At 39.3% G+C, this 23,074-nt stretch overlaps 1 protein-coding gene across 2 annotated transcripts in view; it reads left to right on the top strand.

Moving 5' to 3' along the window:
• Nucleotides 1–23,074, top strand: part of zmp:0000001082 (integrin alpha-D) — a 108,221-nt gene that overhangs the window by 58,430 nt on the left and 26,717 nt on the right. For both annotated transcript variants that reach the window (XM_062026719.1, XM_062026720.1), the window contains 7 exons: nt 7,293–7,409; nt 9,778–9,848; nt 9,920–10,067; nt 12,314–12,412; nt 14,557–14,636; nt 14,712–14,792; nt 22,163–22,238. In XM_062026719.1, coding sequence (XP_061882703.1) covers nt 7,293–7,409; nt 9,778–9,848; nt 9,920–10,067; nt 12,314–12,412; nt 14,557–14,636; nt 14,712–14,792; nt 22,163–22,238 — 672 coding nt within the window. The remainder of the gene's footprint in view (nt 1–7,292; nt 7,410–9,777; nt 9,849–9,919; nt 10,068–12,313; nt 12,413–14,556; nt 14,637–14,711; nt 14,793–22,162; nt 22,239–23,074) is intronic.

Raw genomic sequence — 23,074 nt, 5'->3', positions numbered from 1 at the left:
ATTCTGTTCTAATATTTGATGGGTTGGATGTGGCCCGGAGGCCGTAGTTTGCCCATCCCTGATCTAATACCAGATGTAGAGCTATCTTGGACATTTTTTTTAAATAATTTTCATGCAAATTATAAATAAACATGCACCTTTGAAGAAACACATGGTGAGGGGCGAGATAATCCCTGGTTTTCTCCAGAACTGGCAGACATAATTCGTGAGGCGTGGGATAAAGCAAGATAAGTAATTCTGCCACTGATTTGTCCTTTTTTAGACAGCTTCGAAATCAATGCACTTTGCCAAATCAGAATATATTTTGTCCGTCACTACTGGAACCTCAACAATCCACAGAAATTTTGAAAAGTGATCAAGTGATTAAAAACAGAGAGACTCTTCCCATATTTGTACGTAAAACTCAGTGCTCAAGAAAAAGAAAGCGTAGTCCAATTAGGAAAAATGTGCAGAAATCAAGCTTCCCAAAGGATAAAGTTTAGTTGTTTTTTTTAGCAAAAGGTCTGCTGCTGCGAAATGATTACCACTTCTTTGATCTATGATCAAACTGAAGCCTTGAATTGTTTTACCAGCATTTTGTATTGTCTAGTTCTCTATTTGACTCAAAAGGGACAACTATATGAAATACTTGAACATAATCCCCCATGTTTCCTGGAGATACTTTTAATTGATCTTTTTTTACTGTCTAAAAAATTAGACCACAGAAAGCCAACTGGACCTGATTTGGTTGAGCCTCATCTTTTAAAGCTGGCAGCTCATTTTATAGCAGAGCCACTTTCAATTATTTTCTATCTTTTAATTAAAAACAAATACATTCCATCAGCTTGGAAATCTGCTTTTGTCCTCCCTTTATTAAAAGCTGGTGATCCAGCAGTTCAAATGTATATCTCTTATCAAAAATTCTGGAATCTCGTGTTTGTGATTAGTTGAAAGGATCCCTTATTATCCCTTATAAATTATTTCTAAATATCAATTACGGTTCAGGAAAATGCACAGCACTATTACTGCTAAAATGAAATTGATAAATGACATCATTGTAGCGCTTGACAAAAAAACAGTACTGTGCCTCACTTTTTTATTGATCTTTCCAAAGATTTGACACATAATATTTCCAAACGCAGGCAATTTCTCATTGGACTGTCAGAATATACAGTTGCTTGGTTTTCAAATTTAGAAAACAGGACCCGGTGTAGTAAATATGTGGGCCTTTGTTTGGAATTTGTCACTGTCCATAAGGGGGTGCCACAGGGATCAATTTTGGGGACCCTCTTATTTATCTTGTACATCGTTGATTTAGAACAACCTTTTTCTCATGCTAATATGCATTTTCATGCTGTCGATACAATTATGTATTGCTTTGGATCATCCCTGAAACAGGCTGTTAAAGGCCTACTGAAACCCACTACTACCAACCACGCAGTCTGATAGTTTATATATCAATGATGAAATCTTAACATTGCAACAGATGCCAATAATAGTAACTTATAAAGTGCAATTTTAAAATTCCCGCCACACTTCCGGTTGAAAAACTCCTTTGGATATGATTTATGCGCGTGACGTCACAAAAGCAACGGAAGTGGTTGGACCCCATCGGACCCGATAGAAAAGCCTCTTGTTTTCTTCGACAAAATTCCACAGTATTCTGGACATCTGTGTTGGTGAATCTTTTGCAATTTGTTTAATGAACAATGGAGACTGCAAAGAAGAACGTTGTAGGTGGGATCGATCGGTGTCTTAGCGGCTAAGTACAATACTGTAATATCTGTGATATTTGCATTAGTGTACTGTGTCTTTAAGGGTTTGGAGAACGCGCATGCGCGAGTGAGTTGGCGGAGAACTTGAGTGTGTGTGAGCGTGAGTTTTGGCTAACAGCAGCTCGTGTATGTGTGTGCGTTACTTTTTGAACTACAACCAGTTACCGCTTGTTAATAAAGCGATTGAGCAATTTGTTTAATGGACAATGGAGACTGCAAATAAGAAAGTTGTAGGTACGATCAGTGGAGCGGCGGACTACAGCAACACCAACACCAGGAGGTTGTGTTGTGTTTTGAGCAGGATAGCAGACGCACTACGGTGAGTCTAGCTTTGGCTTCCAAACATTTGATCGCTTGCCCGTACGTGCGTGTCGATATGCGCATGTGACGTACGTAACTTTGGGGAAATATATGTTTTTTACCGACTCTGATGGCGGCCGGGGTGTCGTCAAAAGCGTACAACGCCCGCCGCCGCATCTAAGTTAGCTTCTGTTTTTTTAGCTTCGCCAAGCGGAATATTATTAATCGTGTATTTACATGTTCATGGTTTAATAGTATTATTGATCTCCTGTCTATCCATCCAGTCAGGGTTTTTTTTAATTTAGTTTCTATCTGCATTTGAGACTGACGCTATCACGTTGGCTACGCAGCTAGGTTAGCTTCTGTTTTTTTAGCTTCGCCAAGCGGAATATTATTAATCGTGTATTTACATGTTCATGGTTTAATAGTATTATTGATCTTCTGTCTATCCATCCAGTCAGGGTTTTTTTTTATTTAGTTTCTATCTGCATTTGAGACTGACGCTATCACGTTGGCTACGCAGCTAGGTTAGCTTCTGTTTTTTTAGCTTCGCAAAGCTGAATTATTAATCGTGTATTTACATGTTCAGTCACTGTGAATGTCCATTTCGCGTTCTCGACTCTCATTTTCAAGAGGATATAGTATCTGAGATGGTTTAAAATACAAATCTGTGATACACAATAGAAAAAGGAGAGAGTGTGGAATCCAATGAGCCAGCTTGTACCTAAGTTACGGTCAGAGCGAAAAAAGATACGTCCATCACTGCCTCTCAAGTCCTTCACTGTAACGTTCCTCATTTACGAATCTTTCATCCTCGCTCAAATTAATGGGGTAATCGTCACTTTCTCGGTCCGAATCTCTCTCGCTCCATTGTAAACAACGGGGAATTGTGAGCAGCACTACCGCTTGTGACGTCACGCTACTTCCGGTACAGGCAAGGCTTTTTTATCAGCGAGCAAAAGTTGCGAACTTTATCGTCGATTTTCTCTACTAAATCCTTTCAGCAAAAATATGGCAATATCGCGAAATGATCAAGTATGACACATAGAATTGATCTGCTATTCCCGTTTAAATAAAAAAATGTCATTTCAGTAGGCCTTTAATTCCCTGCAGAAAGCTTTTGTTGCTGTGCAGCATTCACTTGTTTATCTAAAACTGGTTCTCAATGCATGTAGGGTGTACCCCACCTTCCGCCCGAATGCAGCTGAGATAGGCTCCAGCACCCACCGCGACCCCAGAAGGGACAAGCGGTAAAAAATGGATGGATGGATGGTTGTCAATGCATGTCCAGGGTGTACCCCGCCTTCCACCCTAACTCAGATGAGATAGGCTCTAGCCCAGAAGGGACAAGCGGTAGAAAATGGATGGATGGATGGATGGATGGTTCTCAATGCTGACAAGACAAAACTTATGTTGTTTTCCAAACATAGGAAGGTGCTTCAAACTTCCCCAGTGGTGTCCACGTTTGAAGGGAATATCATAGAAGTGGTGCATGAATATAAATATCTTGGTATTTTAATTGATGACTCTCACTTTTAAACATTTTATTTGGTGAAGAAATTAAAATTAAAATTAGATTTGTTCTTCCTTAATAAGGGATTTTTTTTTGGTGTAAAAAAGTGCCTTGTCTCTGCCTTATTTTTATCTGTGCTAGATTATGGATACTTTTTTAATATGAATTCTACTCGTTCTTGCCTTCAGATGGTCGACTCCGTTTACCATGGTTTTTTGAGGTTTGTCACAAACTGTAGAGCCATGACATACCACTGTGACTTGTTCTACCGGGTAGGATGGCCTTCTCTGTCCACTAAAAGACAGTGTCATTGGTACACTTTTATTTACAAGGCTCTTTTGGGACTATTTCCCTCTTAGATTTGTACATTGATTACACAGACTCGTATGCACAGCTAGTGCTTTCTGTCCCTTTTGCTTGCACAGAGCTGGGGAAAAAAGCGTTTGTGTATGCAGCTCCTTGTGCTTGGAACATGCTACAAAGTGACTGGAAGCTGACTGAGTTTTTATTCTTGAATGCTTTTTAATCTAAACTGAAAGCATTGGAACCTACCTCAGGTATTTGTAACTGTTTTACTTGATGTCCATCCTGTCATGTTAATATGTAATGTAATTGCAAATGTAATTTTATGAATAACATTGCAGCTTTTTGGCCAGGACTCCCTTGAAATTTTTTTTTTTAATCTCAATGGTTTTTTTTTTCTTGGTCAAATAGTTGAAACAGGATGCACCTAAGCTCACATTTGAGTTTCATGGCAAAGGCTGTGAATACTTATGTACATGTGATTTCTTAGTTTTTTATTTTTAATACAATACAAAACAATTAAAAAAAAAATATTTTTCACTTTTTCATTATGGTGTATTGTGTGTGATTTTTTGGGGATAAAAATTAACTTATTCCAATTTGGAATAAGGCCTTAACATTACAAAATGTGGAAAAAGTGAAGCGCTGTGAATAATTTCCGTATGCACTGTACTTGTTTGAATACGGTGGAACCTGCTTATGTCGACAACCTGTTAAGTCGACCAACTCATCAAGTGCTGGTGGACCGTGTTTTCTTATTACTAAAAAGTGCACGCTACATGGTCGACCGCTTTTGTCGAAATATCTTTGGGCCAATTTTTTTTTTTTTGGTGGGGATCCCGTTAGCTGTGCTCTTCCTAGCATAGCATATATGTACAGTACAGGCCAAAAGTTTGGACACACCTTCTCATTTCAATGCGTTTTCTTTATTTTCATGACTATTTACGTTGTAGATTGTCACTGAAGGCATCAAAACTATGACACATGTGGAGTGAAAACCATTTCCTACCTCTACCTCTTGAAACTATTCAAGAGAATGCCAAAAGTGTGCAGAGCAAAGGGTGGCTGTTTTGAAGAAACTAGAATATAAAACATGCTTTCAGTTATTTTAAGTACATAACTCCACATGTTCATAGTTTTGATGCTTTCAGTGACAATTTACAATGTAAATAGTCATGAAAATAAAGAAACCACATTGAAGGAGAAGGTGTGTCCAAACTTTTGGCCTGTACTGTAACAAGCGGTAGAAAATGGATGGATGGATGGATGTAACATACATGTAGCATACAAGGAAAACAAATCAGATTTGACTATGGAAATCCTTAGTTGAAGACAGCTCGAGGTTAAAGTAAAAAATATTATATGACAACAGTGTCCTGTTGTCATACAATATTTTGGAGGAAAACTATGTCAACAAACCAACACCTTTTATCACCCATTCTCCTTATATCTCTGGACAAAATAACAAGTAAATGTGCAAGAATTTGATTTTTTCTATTTCATAAATCCATCCATTTTCTTCCGCTGTGGGGGCAGCAGTCTCAGTAAGGAAGCTCAGGCACCCGGCCTCTGGCCAACTCTTCCAGTTCCACTTGAGGAATACTGAGGCATTCTCAGACTAGCTGCGAGAAATAATCCCTCCAGCACGTACTGGGTCCACCCCTGGGCATGCCCGAAACGCCTCACTAGGGAGGCACCCAGGAAGCATGATGCCACGTCAACTGGCTCCACTCAATGCGAAGGAGCAGCGGCTCTACCCTGAGTTCCTACCTAATGAAAGAGCTCCTCACCCTGTCTCTCATGTTGGGTCCAGGCATTCTGCAGAGGAAACTTTTTTTGCCCGCATATACCCATGATCTTACTCTTTTGGTTACTACCCAAAACTTGTGACCATAGGTGAGGTTTGGACTGTAGATAAATCAGAAAATGAAGAACTTTGTCTTTCGGCTCAGCTCTCTCTTCACCAGGACGGTCCGGTACAGTGGCTGCATTACTGTAGATCAGGGGTCACCAACCTTTTTGAAACCAAGAGCTACTTCTTGGGTACTGATTAATGCGAAGGGCTACCAGTTTGATACACACTTAAATAAATTGCCAGAAATAGCCAATTTGCTCAATTTACCTTTAACTCTATGTTATTATTAATAATTAATGATATTTACACTTAATTGAACGGTTTAAAAGAGGAGAAAACACGAAAAAAAATGACTGTTAAATTTTGAAACATAGTTTATCTTCAATTTCGACTCTTTAAAATTCTAAATTCAACCGAAAAAAAGAAGAGAAAAACTAGCTAATTCGAATCTTTTTGAAAAAATTACAAAATAATTTATGGAACATCATTAGTAATTTTTCCTGATTAAGATTAGTGTTACAATTTTGATGACATGTTTTAAATAGGTTAAAATCCAATCTGCACTTTGTTAGAATATATAACAAATTGGACCAAGCTATATTTCTAACAAATCATTATTTCTTCTAGATTTTCCAGAACAAAAATTTTAAAAGAAATTCAAAATACTTTGAAATAAAATTTAAATTTGATTCTACAGATTTTCTAGATTTGCCAGAATAATTTTTTTGAATTTTAATCATAATAAGTTTGAAGAAATATTTCACAAATATTCTTCATCGAAAAAACAGAAGCTAAATTGAAGAATTAAATTAGAATGTATTTGTAGTTCTTTACAATAAAAAAAAAATAAAAAAATTACTTGAACATTGATTTAAATTGTCAGGAAAGAAGAGGAAGGAATTTAAAAGGTAAAAAGGTATATGTGTTTAAAAATCCTAAAATAATTTTTAAGGTTGTATTTTTTCTCTAAAATTGTCTTTCTGAAAGTTATAAGAAGCAAAGTAAAAAAAATAATGAATTTATTTAAACAAGTGAAGACCAAGTTTTTAAAATATTTTCTTGGATTTTCAAATTCTATTTGAGTTTTGTCTCTCTTAGAATTAAAAATGTAGAGCAAAGCGAGACCAGCTTGCTAGTAAATAAATACAATTTAAAAAATAGAGGCAGCTCACTGGTAAGTGCTGCTATTTGAGCTATTTTTAGAACAGGCCAGCGGGCGACTCATCTGGTCCTTACGGGCTACCTGGTGCCCACGGGCACCGCGTTGGTTACCCCTGCTGTAGATGCTCACGCTCCCACCTTCCCTCACTTGTGAACAAGATCTCGAGACACTTGAACTCCTCCACCTATGCGGCCCTTGTGCAGGAGCCTGGTTTGCATTGTCAGTAAGTCAAGCTTGTTCACCGTAGTTTAATTTCCGATTTCGGTTAAGCCGATAACTGCTTGTGTCGACGTCAGGCAGCCATTACGAAGCGCGTCCACATAACCAGGTTCCACTGTATGTAATCATGCGAATGATGCATTAAAATAGATCTATGTTTTGATTCAGTTGTTTCTCCCCTTGTAGAAATGTGTGAAAGACACGCTGTCACCCATCAGCATCAAGTTAAACTTCTCCCAGGTGGACAGTCAGAGCACCGGCGCGGTCCTTAACGTCGATGGCAAAACGCAAGCTGTTGTTGAGGTACTGTTCAGTTGTTGAACTGTTCAGTTCAGTTCAGTTTCAGTTTATTTCGAACATGCATACGATACAATTTAATGCATCACGTTTTTCCAGTTGTTTTATACCAGCACGTCCGAAAAGGAGTAGGAAGAAGCTGAGTATATTTAATCCTACCCCTTTTCATATAATAGCAATTTTATCCCATTTCTTTGTTCTCTGTAACAGAACAGTGAATAAATAAATAATATACCATAGTAAGTAAACAAATATTAAACACATAAATAATCTTTATCTTAAAAAAAAAAAAAAAAAGGGTTCAAGATGTTCATCATAATGATTGTTCTTTGTACTTTGTGAACACTTGCAGTTTGAACAGTCTCTTAAAGGCCTACTGAAACCCACTACTACCGACCACGCAGTCTGATAGTTTATATATCAATGATGAAATCTTAACATTGCAACACATGCCTATACGGCCGGGTTAACTTATAAAGTGCAATTTTAAATTTCCCGCTAAATTTCCGGTTGAAAACGTCTATGTATGATGACGTATGCGCGTGACGTCAATCGTTGAAACGGAATTATTCGTACACCATTGAATCCAGTACAAAAAGCTCTGTTTTCATCTCAAAATTCCACAGTATTCTGGACATCTGTGTTGGTGAATCTTTTGCAACTTGTTTAATGAACAATTAAGACTGCAAAGAAGAAAGCTGTAGGTGGGATCGGTGTATTAGCGGCTGGCTGCAGCAACACAACCAGGAGGACTTTGAGTTGGATAGCAGACGCGCTATCCAACGCTAGCCACCGACCGCACGGATGATCGGGAGAAGTCCTTCGTCGCGCCGTCGATCGCTGGAATGCAGGTGAGCACGGGTGTTGATGAGCAGATGAGGGCTGGCTGGCGTAGGTGGATAGTTAATGTTTTTAGCATAGCTCTGTGAGGTCCCGTTGCTAAGTTAGCTTCAATGCCGTCGTTAGCAACAGCATTGTTAAGCTTCGCCAGGCTGGAAAGCATTAACCTTGTATTTACAGATCCATGGTTTAATAGTATTGTTGATTTTCTGTCTATCCTTCCAGTCAGGGGTTTATTTATTTTGTTTCTATCTGCAGTTAAGCCCGATGCTATCACGTTAGCTCCGTAGCTAAAGTGCTTCGCCGATGTATTGTCGTGGAGATAAAAGTCACTGTGAATGTCCATTTCGCGTTCTCGACTCTCATTTTCAAGAGGATATAGTATCCGAGGTGGTTTAAAATACAAATCCGTGATCCACAATAGAAAAAGGAGAGAGTGTGGAATCCAATGAGCCAGCTTGTACCTAAGTTACGGTCAGAGCGAAAAAAGATACGTCCTGCATTGCACTCTAGTCCTTCACTCTCACGTTCCTCATCCACGAATCTTTCATCCTGGCTCAAATTAATGGGGTAATCGTCGCTTACTCGGTCCGAATCGCTCTCGCTGCTGGTGTAAACAATGGGGAAATGTGAGGAGCCTTTCAACCTGTGACGTCACGCTACAACCGGTACAGGCAAGGCTTTTTTTTATCAGCAACCAAAAGTTGCGAACTTTATCGTCGATGTTCTCTACTAAATCCTTTCAGCAAAAATATGGCAATATCGCGAAATGATCAAGTATGACATAGAATGGATCTGTTATCCCCGTTTAAATAAAAAAATCATTTCAGTAGGCCTTTAAACTGGATCATATTGGTGCTTTGTTTTATTTCTTTGGTTAATGCATTCCATAATTTAATTCCACATACGGATATGCTAAAGGTTTTAAGTGTTGTACGAGCATACAGATGTTTTAAATTAGATTTTCCTCTAAGGTTATAGTTCTCCTCTTTTGTTGAGAAGAATTGTTGTACATTCTTGGGTAGCAGGTTATAGTTTGCTTTGTACATAATTTTAGCTGTTTGCTAATCCACCATATCGTTGAATTTCAATATTTGTGATTCAATAAATAAACGTTTTGTATGTTCTCTATATCCAATATTATGTATTATTCTAACTAAACTTTTTTGTAACACTGTTAGCGAATGCAGCGCACATTTGTATTTGTTTCCACATATTTCTGCACAATAACTCAGATATGGTAACACTAGCAAGCAGTAGAGAATATGAAGTGATTTTTCTTCCAGAACATGTTTTGCTTTATTCATTATTGACGTGTTTTATGCTACTTTATGTTGTATATTTTTTACATGAGATTTCCAGTTCATTTTATCATCTATTATTACACCCAAAAATGTGTTTTCTTTTACCCTTTCTGTCTCAAGCAAGCAGGATTGTTTCAATAAAAAAGTTTGTTGGCATTTTGCCATCCTCTCATGAACTGACCGTGCTGTTTCATTATGAAGCTGCATTGTAAGTGCTCCTTCTGTTGTAGGTTCCGTTTGAAAAGCATTGTCGGAAAAACGACACCTGCATTGCCGAAATTGAGGTGGATTTCAAACTATTGTAAGTATCTTTCAAACACACAGTGTTGAATGCAAAAAAATATACTGTCATATATGCTGTTTGCGTTGTAGGACGCCAACTTTGCTGGTTGCTGAAGAAAAGTACTTCAACATGTCCGTCACAATATCTAATCATGGCGACGACTCGTACAACACCAGCCTTACGCTCTATTATCCTCCAGGCCTCTCCTTCTCCAGGATGGTTCCGATTATTACAGAGGTAATTCCGAATATTGCTTGGGACTTTCTTTGTTTGCACACATGTACAGTACAGGTCAAAAGTTTGGACACACCTTCTCCTCATTCAATGCGTTTTCTTTATTTTCATGACTATTTATGTTGTAGATTGTCACTGAAGGAATCAAAACTATGAATGAACACATGTGGAGTTATGTACTTAACAAAAAAAGGTGAAATACTGTAACTGAAAACATGTTTTATATTCTAATTTCTTCAAAATAGCCACCCTTTGCTCTGATTACTGCTTTGCACACTCTTGGCATTCTCTCGATGAGCTTCAAGCACACCTGTGAAGTGAAAACAATTTCAGGTGACTACCTCTTGAAGCTCATCGAGAGAATGCCAAGAGTGTGCAAAGCATTAATCAGAGCAAAGGGTGGCTATTTGGAAGAAACAAGAATATAACACGTTTTCAGTTATTTCACCTTTTTTTGTTAAGTATATAACTCCACATGTGTTCATTCATAGTTTTGATGCCTTCAGTGACAATCTACAATGTAAATAGTCATGAAAATAAAGAAAACGCATTGAATAAGAAGGTGTGTCCAAACTTTTGGCCTGCACTGTATTTACTGTAATTATGCAGATCTGACATTTTCAACTAATACAGTACAGCCCAGAGAACCAGTGTCCCCCGTAGTGTACGTTTGTTTTTGGTCTGTCTTTTGTCAGTTACGCATTTTTGGGTGAAAAATTGGCCTGTTATGCAAAACACAAATGTCCAGTGCAGGCGACAAAGGTTCTCAGGATGATGTATTCGCAGGGATGGCTCGATAACACTTCACATGACCGATATTGAAACTTCCATGTTACATATTTGCTGATACCATCGTTTCTGTTACATTTGGTTCTGCGATTGACCACAAAAGCAGAACAGAAGCTGCGTTCTATAAGAAATTGATTTATTCCAATGGGTAAAAAGGAATAAACAGTAAACAATGGCTCTAGTGGAAATGCATGTGCCACGAGCAAAATAGAAAAAGATCAACACAAAACCAGCCTTGGGAAAGCAGGAAGGCGCTGAGCACACATGAATTATATTTCTGGTCTTGTCACCCCCTCACGGGCAGAAGGGCAACACAGCAGTGCGGCTGGATCAAAAGAGGAGACGCTTTGCTGAACAAAAAGTTGCTTTATTACAAGTGAGCATCATTATACAGGTCTGCAGTACATGGAGGAGGTCAAGTTAAAAAAATGAGGCACTCCTAACTTGGAGCAACTGAACCACAGTCTTATATTCCTTATTTCTCTATCTGAGTGTGTGTTAATTCAGGAGAGTACAATCTGACCATGCAAGGAGATGGTCATGTGTAAGTGACCGGAAAACAACCTCTATATGTTGTAACTTAAACGTTGACGTGAAGATAGACAAGGAGTCTCTCCTCCAGGATAGAGCTATCACTTTTGCATTCCGAAGTCTGAATTTGTTGCCTCTTCTCTTGAGAGAGTTAACCCAGTCCACAAGACTCCTTAATTTATTATGGGCTCAACCATGATTTACTTAAACCTGGTGGTTCGTTTTCTCCAAGTTGAATATAAACATTCACCATATGTAGAACATAATATGAGTTAATTAATTCACTTCACATATAAACAAAGTAGCAAAGAAACACAGAATGACCAGGTAGCAAGGATCAGGCGCGAGCACAGGAGCTGGTTGCCGTGGTCTGTGTGTAGCAGGAGACACGAAGTAAAGAACCAGGACTCCTACCCTTCAAGTAGCGACATCGCAACTGTGGGGAAAGAGAGCCAGGCGAAAGCAAGCACATACAAAAAACAAAACTGTAACAGTTTCTCCTTTCTTGGCATAGTACTAGATTTACATGCATGTACAGGAGGTATGTCAGAAAAGTACTAGGACCCTAACCTCCCTACTCAGTCCTCACCCGACCTGGCTCCATGCACTTGTTCCCTCTTTCCCAAGCTAACGGGGGTCCTTTTTTTAAAAACACCTCTCTAATTAATTTGCAATGGAGATGTCCCTAAAAGACAAATCAATGTTCCAGTCCTGAAACTTTTCTGTGATACCTCGTGTATGTAGCACAAAACCAATGAAACATTGATATGACAAATAAATATCTTGGTCTAGTTGCTTTTTGTTGGTTTATGACAACATGCTTGGTTTTGTTCAATTAAAGTAAGGTTCGGCAAGTAAAATCTCGTTCCTGTTTTTCACACCGCTCACAAATGCTTGATTATTGACACAAAGTGTTCTCCATGTTACAGACTACAAGACAGACGCGCCACAATTGTGATGATCTAGAGGGAGTAACTGACAAAACTATATGTGGTGTCAGCCTTCCTGTGTACCGCAGCAGATCAGCAGTGAGTCAAAGCGAAAGCACACTTGACTTGACACTGAACCACAAACTCACCCACCACTTGTCAGAGACATTGTATTATGCACTTTTCCCACCATGTATTTTACTACAGGTTATAAAACCACATGTTTAATATATACATCTGGCCCGCCAAATCATTTTAGGTGGCCTGCGAAAGTTTTGGAAATTATGAGACACCTCATCTTTCTCGCTAAATGTATTTTAATTTTGACGTAAAAAATTTTACTGCATGCCGCTGCAGTTCTTCTCAACTGAAGGTGGTTTAATTATTTGATGCAAATAACTGTTAATTATATTTTGGTCATTGTAACCCTTAAATTTAGCTGAACTTTGGTATATGCTTTTCACCTTGATTGGTGATGGCAAGCCAGTTTTCCTTCAGTTGGTTGGTAAACAATGATAATAATTAAATGAAGGAGCATTTTTTAAATAAGAGGCCATTATAAAGTACAAAACCCTCAAACGTTGTGTAATTCGTAAATAAAAACAGAATACAATGATTTGCAAATCCTTTTCAACTTACATTATATTCAATTGAATAGACTGCAAAGACAAGATATTTAATGTTCGAAATGAGAAACTTCATTTATTTTGCAAATAATCATTAACTTAGAATTTAATGGCAGCAACACATTGCCAAAAAGTTGGCACAGGGGCATTTTTACCACTGTTACATGGCCTTTCCTTTTAACAACACTCAGTTAACGTTTGGGAACTGAGGAGACCAATTTTTGAAGCTTTTCAGGTGGAATTATTTCCCATTCTTGCTTGATGTACAGCTCAAGTTGTTCAACAGTTCGGGGTCTCCGTTGTGGTATTTTAGGTTTCATATTGCGCCACATATTATCAAAGGGAGACAGGTCTGGACTACAGGCAGGCCAGTCTAGTACCCGCACGCTGTTGTAACACGTGGCTTGGCATTGTCTTGCTGAAATAAGCAGGGTCGTCCATGATAACGTTGCTTGGATGGCAACATATGTTGCTCCAAAACCTGTATGTACCTTTCAGCATTAATGGTGCCTTCACAGATGTGTAAGTTACCCATGCCTTGGGAACTAATACACCCCCATACCATCACAGATGCTGGCTTTTCAACTTTGCGCCTAAAACAATCCGGATGGTTCTTTTCCTCTTTGTTCCGGAGGACACGACATCCATAGTTTCCAAAAAAAATTTGAAATGTGGACTTGTCAGACCACAGAACCCTTTTCCACTTTGCATTAGTCCTTCTGAGATGAGCTTGGGCCCGGCAAAGTTGGCGGCATTTCTGGGTGTTGTTGATAAAAGGCTTACGCTTTGCATAGTAGAGTTTTAACTTGCACTTACAGATGTAGCAACCAACTGTAGTTACTGACAGTGGTTTTCTGAAGTGTTCCTGTGCCCATGTGGTGATATCCTTTACACACTGTCGGTTTTTGATGCAGTACCGCTTGAGGGATCAAAGGTCACAGGCATTTAATGTTGGTTTTCGGCCTCGCAGTGATTTCCCCAGATTCTCTGAATCTTTTGATATTACGGACCGTAGATGGTGAAATCCCTAAATTCCTTGCAATAGCTTGTTGAGAAATGTTGTTCGCAAACTGTTCGATAATTTGCTCACACATTTGTTCACAAAGTGGTAACCGTCGCCCCATCCTTGTTTGTGAATGACTGAGCATTTCATGGAAGCTGCTTTTATACCCAATCATGGCACCCACCTGTTCCCAATTAGCCTGTTCACCTGTGGGATGTTCCAAATAAGTGTTTGATGAGCACTCAACTTTCTCAGTCTTTTTTGCCACTTGTGCCAGCTTTTTTGAAACATCAAATTTCAAATGAGCTAATATTTGCAAAAAATAAAGTTTTCCAGTTCGAACGTTAAGTATCTCGTCTTTGCAGTCTATTCAAATGAATATAGATTGAAAAGGATTAGCTAATCATTGTATTCTGTTTTTATTTACGATTTACACAACGTACCAACTTCACTGTTTTTTTACATTTATATGGTTATATTATATATTTTTTCACAGTTACAAGTAGCCCTATAACTGTGACATTGCCCATGGTGAAAATAAGGTTATTAAACGATAGTTGGACTATTCCAAATCAGAAGGCTTCTCTAACACAATTGTGTTTGTTCCTGTCAAGGCAACATTTCAAACTTCTTTCCACATAAGCACAGAGTATGCTTGGAATGAGACGATTGCGATTGGTGTCACCGGTGAAAGGTAACGTAATCATTTAACTGTTTTACATTTTCATTTGTTTAAATATAATCCCATAATGCATGTTTGTATTTTTAGTGATAACAACAACAACAACACCGTGGCTGCGGTAACCAAACACCTTCCAGTACAATTTGAAATTAAAATGGCAATCACAGTGTAAGTACCGTTTTTCTTTGTCTTATACTTTCCTGCTCATAGTACATATTCCCTGTTCTGTACAAAGACAAATACCGTATTTTTCGGACTATAAGGCGCACTATAAATCCTTTCATTTTCTCAAAAATCGACAGTGTTCCTTATAACCTGGTGCGCCTAATGTACGGCACGATTCTGGTTTTGCTTACCGACCTCGAACGAATTTTATTTGGTACATGGTGTGATGATAATTGTGACCAGTAGATGGCAGTCATACATAGGGATGATGTTTGATAAGAAATTATCGAGTTCGAGCCTATTATCGAATCCTCTTATCGAACCGATTCCTTATCGATTCTCTTATCGAGTCCAGATAGGTTGTTGTATATGGAAAAAAACACAATATTTGGTAGTGATGGGTCCGGCAACACCGATGCATCGGCGCATGCGTCGAGCTCATAGAGCGATACCCTGTGTCGGTGCGCGTATCGCTTTTAGAAAGTCACGTGACCGAACACGAGCTGTTTTGGTCACGTGACCGCTCATGAGCTGTTCTGGTCACGTGACCGCTCATGAACCGTATCGCACTGACGCCTGCGCGCCAAACTGTGTTTATTAGGAAGCGGCGCAATGCGTGTTGTTGACGAACACCATTAGGGCCGCTTGTTGTCACTGTCACTCAAAGTTGCCTTTCAAAATTACACAGAATAAATGTGTTTATTTTGTTTAGAATTCAGATGGGTTTGATTTGGTGCGCGGCATATATTGGCTGTGCGGAGCACGGTGTGCGCGGAGGACGCTTGAGCACTGCGCAATTGCGCAGGCGCGCACCTTAGAGGGAATGTTGCTCACAGGGCACAGAGGAGGCGTCAGTGCGATACAGTTCGCGTATCGGTCACGTGACCAAAGCAGCTCATGATCGGTCACGTGACTTTCTAAAAGCGGTACGCGCACCGACACAGGGTTTCGCTCTATGAGCTCGACGCATGCGCCCATGTATCTGTGTTGCAGGACCCATCACTACTGTTACTAGAGAAGGTACAGGAATGACGGCGTGGCGAAGTTGGTAGCGTGGCCGTGCCAGCAATCGGTTACTGGGGTTCAATCCCCACCTTCTACCATCCTAGTCATGATACATGTTCACATTATTTGACTGTATCTAAAAAAGATAAAAATATATTTTTATTTAAATGAAGATATGAAATAATCCTAAATGAAATACAATGACTTGGTTTATATTATTGTATATACTAGGTCATAATATCAGTGTCAGTTGAGTCGGTCCATAGGTTGCCTGTAGGGATTTTTAATGTCCAGCAGATGTCAGTATTTAGTGACACAGTATCGACACAGTATCAATACAGTTTTGCAATGTGTCGAAACGCTTCATGAGGCCTCATCAACCCATCACTAATATTTGGTTTAACAAAAGCTCACTTTTATTATATAAGAAAAAAATAAAATCTAATAAATTAATAAATATTGACTGTGGTTACCAAAAGTATATCAAGTGGGATTTTTAAGAAAAACAAATATATACAGTAACACAAAAACAACCTGTCTCTGTGATCACTATAGGTGTATAAATAATGATATAGTGTTAAATAAAATCAGTCCCTTGGGCACAAAACTGAAAATAATACAGCTGTTGTGGTTTACTAGGGGAGGTGACGGCAACAGACACTAGATGGCAGTATGTGCAATTATTTATTATATATATATAGTTACATACACACACACACACATATATATATATATATATATATATATATATATATATATATATATATATATATATATATATATATATATATATATATATATTAGTGATGGGTTGATGAGGCCTCATGAAGCGTTTCGACACATTGCAAAACTGTATTGATACTGTGTCGATACTGTGTCACTAAATACTGACATCTGCTGGACATTAAAAATCCCTACAGGCAACCTATGGACCGACTCAACTGACACTGATTTTATGACCTAGTATATACAATAATATAAACCAAGTCATTGTATTTCATTTAGGATTATTTCATATCTTCATTTAAATAAAAATATATTTTTATCTTTTTTAGATACAGTCAAATAATGTGAACATGTATCATGACTAGGATGGTAGAAGGTGGGGATTGAACCCCAGTAACCGATTGCTGGCACGGCCACGCTACCAACTTCGCCACGCCGTCATTCCTGTACCATCTCTAGTAACAGTAGTGATGGGTCCTGCAACACGGATGCATCGGCGCATGCGTCGAGCTCATAGAGCGAAACCCTGTGTCGGTGCGCGTACCGCTTTTAGAAAGTCACGTGACCGATCATGAGCTGCTTTAGTCACGTGACCGATACGCGAACTGTATCGCACTGACGCCTCCTCTGTGCCCTGTGAGCAACATTCCCTCTAAGGTGCGCGCCTGCGCAATTGCGCAGTGCTCAAGCGTCCTCCGCGCACACCGTGCGCCGCACAGCCAATATATGCTGCGCACCAAATCAAACCCATCTGAATTCTAAACAAAATAAACACATTTATTCTGTGTAATTTTGAAATGCAACTTTGAGTGACAGTGACAACAAGCGGCCCTAACGGTGTTTGTCAACAACACGCATTGCGCCGCTTCCTAATAAACAGTTTGACGCGCAGGCGTCAGTGCGATACAGTTCATGAGCGGTCACGTGACCAGAACAGCTCATGAGCGGTCACGTGACCAAAACAGCTCGTGTTCGGTCACGTGACTTTCTAAAAGCGATACGCGCACCGACACAGGGTATCGCTCTATGAGCTCGACGCATGCGCCGATGCATCGGTGTTGCCGGACCCATCACTAATATATATATATATATATATATATATATATATATATATATATATATATATATATATATATATATATATATATATATATATATATATATATAATGATAATTAACAATACTAATAAACTACAATGGAGTGTGAGAAAATCCAAGAGTGTATGAGAGTGACTATGTGTGTAGATTAGCTGAAGTGTGTGTTACCAAGTGTTGCACGAGAGAAGAGGAAGTCCAGGGGCAGGCAGGTGATCCGGGGAGGTAGAGAGGCGTCAGAATCCAGGGACGAGCAAGGAGTCGGGGAACGAAGCAGGCAGTCAGGGAAGCAGGGGAACGACGAGGAATGACGAGTCACACAGCAACGTCAAACACAGGAAAGGAGGTCTGCAGTAGGATGACACGACAATGAGACACGGAAGGGAAAACAGACAGAGAGAGGAGGATTGCATCAAGCAGGATGATCGCTTACTATACGCCAATTGAAGACTATATTCCGGCGGCGGCATGCCAGGTTGTCCACGCTTATGAAGGCAGCTACTTCATTAACGGCAGGTGTGCTGATAGAGGATTGCCGCCAGCTGTGGAGGTGCTTGGCCGCGGTCTGCGCGGCGCGTGTGGGGGCGTGTCCTGCGGTGCTTGCAGCGCGCAAGGTTGAGGGCGCATTCCCGGCCGTGACAACAGCTCTCCAAAAAGTGCACTTCTGCTGCTATTTGACATAACTGTTTGTTATGATGCTTTGACATTTTTGCACTTTCTATGAAGAGAAAAGTTGTTTGCAAATGTGGTTACAATGCTAAAAAATGAAAAGTTAAAGCTAAAAAAAGAAATACACTTTATTGAGTTAACATTATTTCTTTATAGGGGGAAAGATGTGATGTTATGAGCTAGGAATATAACAACTACACTACCCAGCATGCAACGGGAGTGACGAGCATGCGCGGTAGCCCCGAAAAGTGTTGTTGCATGTCACCACCCGGCAGCTAAGAATGAGGTTATGGGCACGCTGTGAAAGTAAACGTCAAGAACTCAGCCAACACGCCTCGTCTGGATTATTTATAATTAGACAGACAACACATATACAGTGTGATTTTGTTTTGTTTACAAGGAAAGAAAAACAAAAGTTAAAAAAGGGAGATCATGTCATATATGTATGTGCTGCGGTTGCTTTAAGAACGTTGCGACAGCTGCCATAAAGGAGGTGCGTTGCTAGCCTGGTTGCTATGTTTCCGGTTGGTCGTAAAAGTGTTCGTCATGTGTTTGTACCCTGCTCAAATCTCTCAGTAAAGTTATTCATTGGATTATACCTTTTGTTTTGAACTTTATTACACTTTGGAGCGCTTTTTCTGGCCCCTGCTTTCCCTATCTGCGCCTAATGACTGAGCTACGTGACCTAATTTCTTGTGATTTCTCACGGGGCATTTCTGGTCGGGACGGGATTGGTCCCAGGGATTCGAATAAAGAACCAACTCTTTTTCTTTACTATAGTGGTCTCGATAACGGGTACCGGTTATCAAAAAGGGATACGAGTCCGAGGACTCGGTTCTTTTCTTATCGAACAACCGGGAAAACCGGTTTCGAGTATCATCCCTAGTCATACATAAGAGATACGTGTAGACTGCAATATGATGGCAGTAAACAACCTCAAAACTTTAAATGTTCCATTGAGAATATAGAACATTACACATGGCGCTCAAAAATATGTCAAAATGTTTTTAGTACGACTTTGGTAAGCTATGAAGCAGCACCGCTTGATGGATTGTCGGCGCATTAAACATACAAGCTAGTATTATTATGGTGCGTGTATAAGAACTGCAAAATGGCACCTATTAGCAGACGTTTTGTTTCGCAATATTATGCAAAACCAACTTTTCTTACCTTTTGGTACCAGCTGATGTGTATTTGGGATCTGCATAAGTCCTGAAAATGTGCGCGTGTCCACCATTGTCATAACCGCAGTCATAAGCTTGTTCTTTTTCTCTATATTCTTATGTGGCATTCATCTTCCACTACTGCCATTTCTAATATAAAGTAGCGTTAAGTTCTTACTTATATTTGTCAGTAGACTAGCTATAAAAGCGCTAAAATTGTAATGGGTTTACATAATTCACCCACGGAACTTTAGTTATTAGAGCGTCCCAGTCGGACGGTTTTTCACGGGACACATTTCTAGCGTTGATGTTGCATTATTGAGCCGAGGATGAGAAGATGTTCCCCCGTTATTGATTTACCGGTAACTCAAACAACAGGACATGAGACTAGATCAGACCAATCTAAGTGTATGAGCATGAACTGGTGAAGCCTACTTGGAAGAAAAGCGAACGTCTTCTAGGACAAACCAAACAGTCCAGTTGCGATCGATTGAATGCCCTGAGAATACAATGACCTGGATGAAGGAGAACATCCTTAGACAACAGGACATAAGCACTTCAGATTTCAGGTGCCCGCTTCACTAATACGCATTTTTACGTAAAAAGTTCAGAAACTTTTTAGTTCATGGTGGAACTATTGGTTTCTGTAGAAGTGTGTGGTTTGTGTTTCCACCACATTTCACAGTTCAGGATAGTTTATACAAATCAGGCTGACGACGTATGGATGAGTGGTACAGTATCATGTAAGTACACTGACAATATTAGGACATATTTACCTCACTAAAGTGTAAGTAAATACAATTCAAAACAATAATATATAAAATGATGTAATATAAAAACAGAGTGTACCGGATTTTACAAAAAAATCAGCTTGGCCTTTGGACACAGTGTGTAACAGTCAGAGAGTCACTCAAAAAGGTTAATTATGTCTTCTTATTCATATTCTTTTCCAAATGTTCTTGTAATCAGACCATATTTTCGGTACATTAGATGGAATCTTTACCTGACATGTTTCGACTGTCATCTGTGCAAACACATCAAAAATGCAATCAAAAACTGCCAATATCCAACCTGGGCCATCAAAAAAGGGGAACAACAAGTAAAAAAGCAAGGAAAAGAGAACAAAGGAAAAACCTGAAATAAAGAACAATGAGGTCATAACATTACCATACATTAGGGCAGGGGTCGGCAACCCAAAACGTTGAAAGGACCAAAAATACAAAAAACATAAAAAAATTAAAAGCTGTATATAAGTGTTATAATGAAGGCAACACATGATGTAAGTGTGTATATTAGCTACAATAGCCTACTATCAAAATTATTATGTGTCGCAGGCTGAAGCAAATCTTCGTTGAGAGAAATTTTGAAATTTAATTTTTATTCTACACATTTTCACAACATTAGAAACCATTAGAAAATCAGAGGCTACTCAGAAGGTGAGATAACTCCTGGAAATGACTGGCTTTTAATGGCCAAAGGTATAGATGTGCGTGTCCAAGTTAAAGGAAACGGCAGGCTGTCTTCTTTTAATAGATTTATTACCATCTTTGGCAAGCTAGGTAACGTTTGCTGTGGTCTGGAACAACATGGTACACAAACAACTATCTGAAATGCAGCCAATATTACATACAGATAATGTGTCATGAGACATGCAAATCTAAATTATATACAAATAGGACTTTCACTCAATCTTCATGTTTTTTGCCAGAAAAATCAGTATATCCACATTGTCTGCAGAAAGAGCAGACCGTGCCCACCGAGCTAGCAGGTATGGCGAGGTAGTGCCTTGCTAACTTGGCAGTAAGAGGATATATGGGCTCATTGTTCTTCCACCATAGAAGTGGGTCAAAATCTAGTTTTTAATGCAATATGGTCTTAAATCGGCTGCTATAAAAACACCAACGGCATTTGTTATTGCTTTAGCCCTGCCTGACTCGCCGAGGAGAGGCTGCTTGAACGCGGTGTTTGCACGACGCTTGTCTTTTTCTTCGTTGAAGCGAAGCGAAGAGAACAATGTCAGGCAAACCGCTTTCGTTTTGTCCACCTCTCGTATTCCATTGTTGTATCGCACTGCGCAGCCGAAATGCTCCCAAACGGGAGATCTTAACGAGGCAGGAGGGTCTTCCAGCTCTGGCTTTTACATGCTTTTACTCAGTGGCCTAGTGGTTAGAGTGTCCGCCCTGAGATCGGTAGGCCGAGTCATACCAAAGACTATAAAAAAATGGGACCCATTACCTCCCTGTGTGGCACTCAGCATCAAGGGTTGGAATTGGGGGTTAAATCACCAAAATGATTCCCGGGCACGGCACCGCTGCTGCCCACTGCTCCCCTCACCTCCCAGAGGGTGAACAAGGGGATGGGTCAAATGCAGAGGACAAATTTCACCACACCTAGTGTGTGTGACAATCATTGGTACTTTAACTTTAACTTTTTTGTCCTAGCCCGGTCGCTGCTAGCATGCCGTGTGTTGTGCCTCGTTGTGCATTGTTTACACAACGTGCGGTACGCTACTTAATATGTCTGTGTGGAAACTCGTGCGGTACACCTCCGAACCGAACCGAAACCCCCGTACCGAAACGGTTCAATAAAAATACACGTACCGTTACACCCTAATCATATATTGGCACATGTATAAAAAAATTGACTGGTAGTGTACATTTATAATATTTAAATAAATACATATATATTTATGTATATATATTTTTGTTTTTTCAGGAAAGAGGAGACCACCATGTATTTGAAATTTACAGAAGAGGACACAACCCCTAAAAGAATGATTATTCAATATAAGGTACAGTTGATCATTAAAGGTACAATTGAACAGTATATGCAGTACATCAGACACAAGCTGGCTGTGGGGTAACTGTACAGGATCTGTTTTTCAAAATATACGTGTGTTCTTTGCAAAACCTCTGGTTACTTCCGGTGCGATACCAATTTGGAGCCTTGAGTATTTGCTAATACCTATATTGATCCAATATAATATCAGCAGGAGTCATATTCACTTTTATTATTTTGTAGTGCAAAATGTTAGAAAAGGTTTTATCAAGTAAAATTAATCAAACAGAGAACAATGACAGGCATGAAAAACACTAACATTATTTACCATCTGGAATATACTTATGCTGTCTTAAAGGGGGCCTATAATGTCTTAAAGGGGGCCTATAATGAATTTGGTCTTTCCTGATCTGAAAATGTTGTCCTGAACACAGTTTTCGAGGTTACTGGTTGTGTTTTTTTATAGTCTGGCTGACAATGAGCCGTGATATCGTATCATATGTGTGACATGCAGGACATACAGTCGTGGTCAAAAGTTTATATACACTTGTAAAGAACATAATGTCATGGCTGTCTTAAGTTTCCTATCATTTCTACAACTCTTATTTTTTTGTGATAGAGTGATCGGAGCACATACTTGTTTGTCAAAACATTCATTAAGTTTGTTTATTTTATGAATTTATTATGGGTCTACTGAAAATGTGACCAAATCTGCTGGGTAAAAAGTATACATACAGCAATGTTAATATTTTGTTACATGTCCCTTGGCAAGTTTCACTGTAATAAGGCGCTTTTGGTAGCCATCCACAAGCTTCTGGCAAGCTTCTGGTTGAAATTTTGACCACTCCT

The sequence above is a fragment of the Entelurus aequoreus genome, linkage group LG18, assembly GCF_033978785.1.
Source record: "Entelurus aequoreus isolate RoL-2023_Sb linkage group LG18, RoL_Eaeq_v1.1, whole genome shotgun sequence".
NCBI classification, from domain to species: domain Eukaryota; kingdom Metazoa; phylum Chordata; class Actinopteri; order Syngnathiformes; family Syngnathidae; genus Entelurus; species Entelurus aequoreus.
Note: the sequence above shows the minus strand (reverse complement) of the source record. Positions and strands in the feature narration are given on the sequence as shown.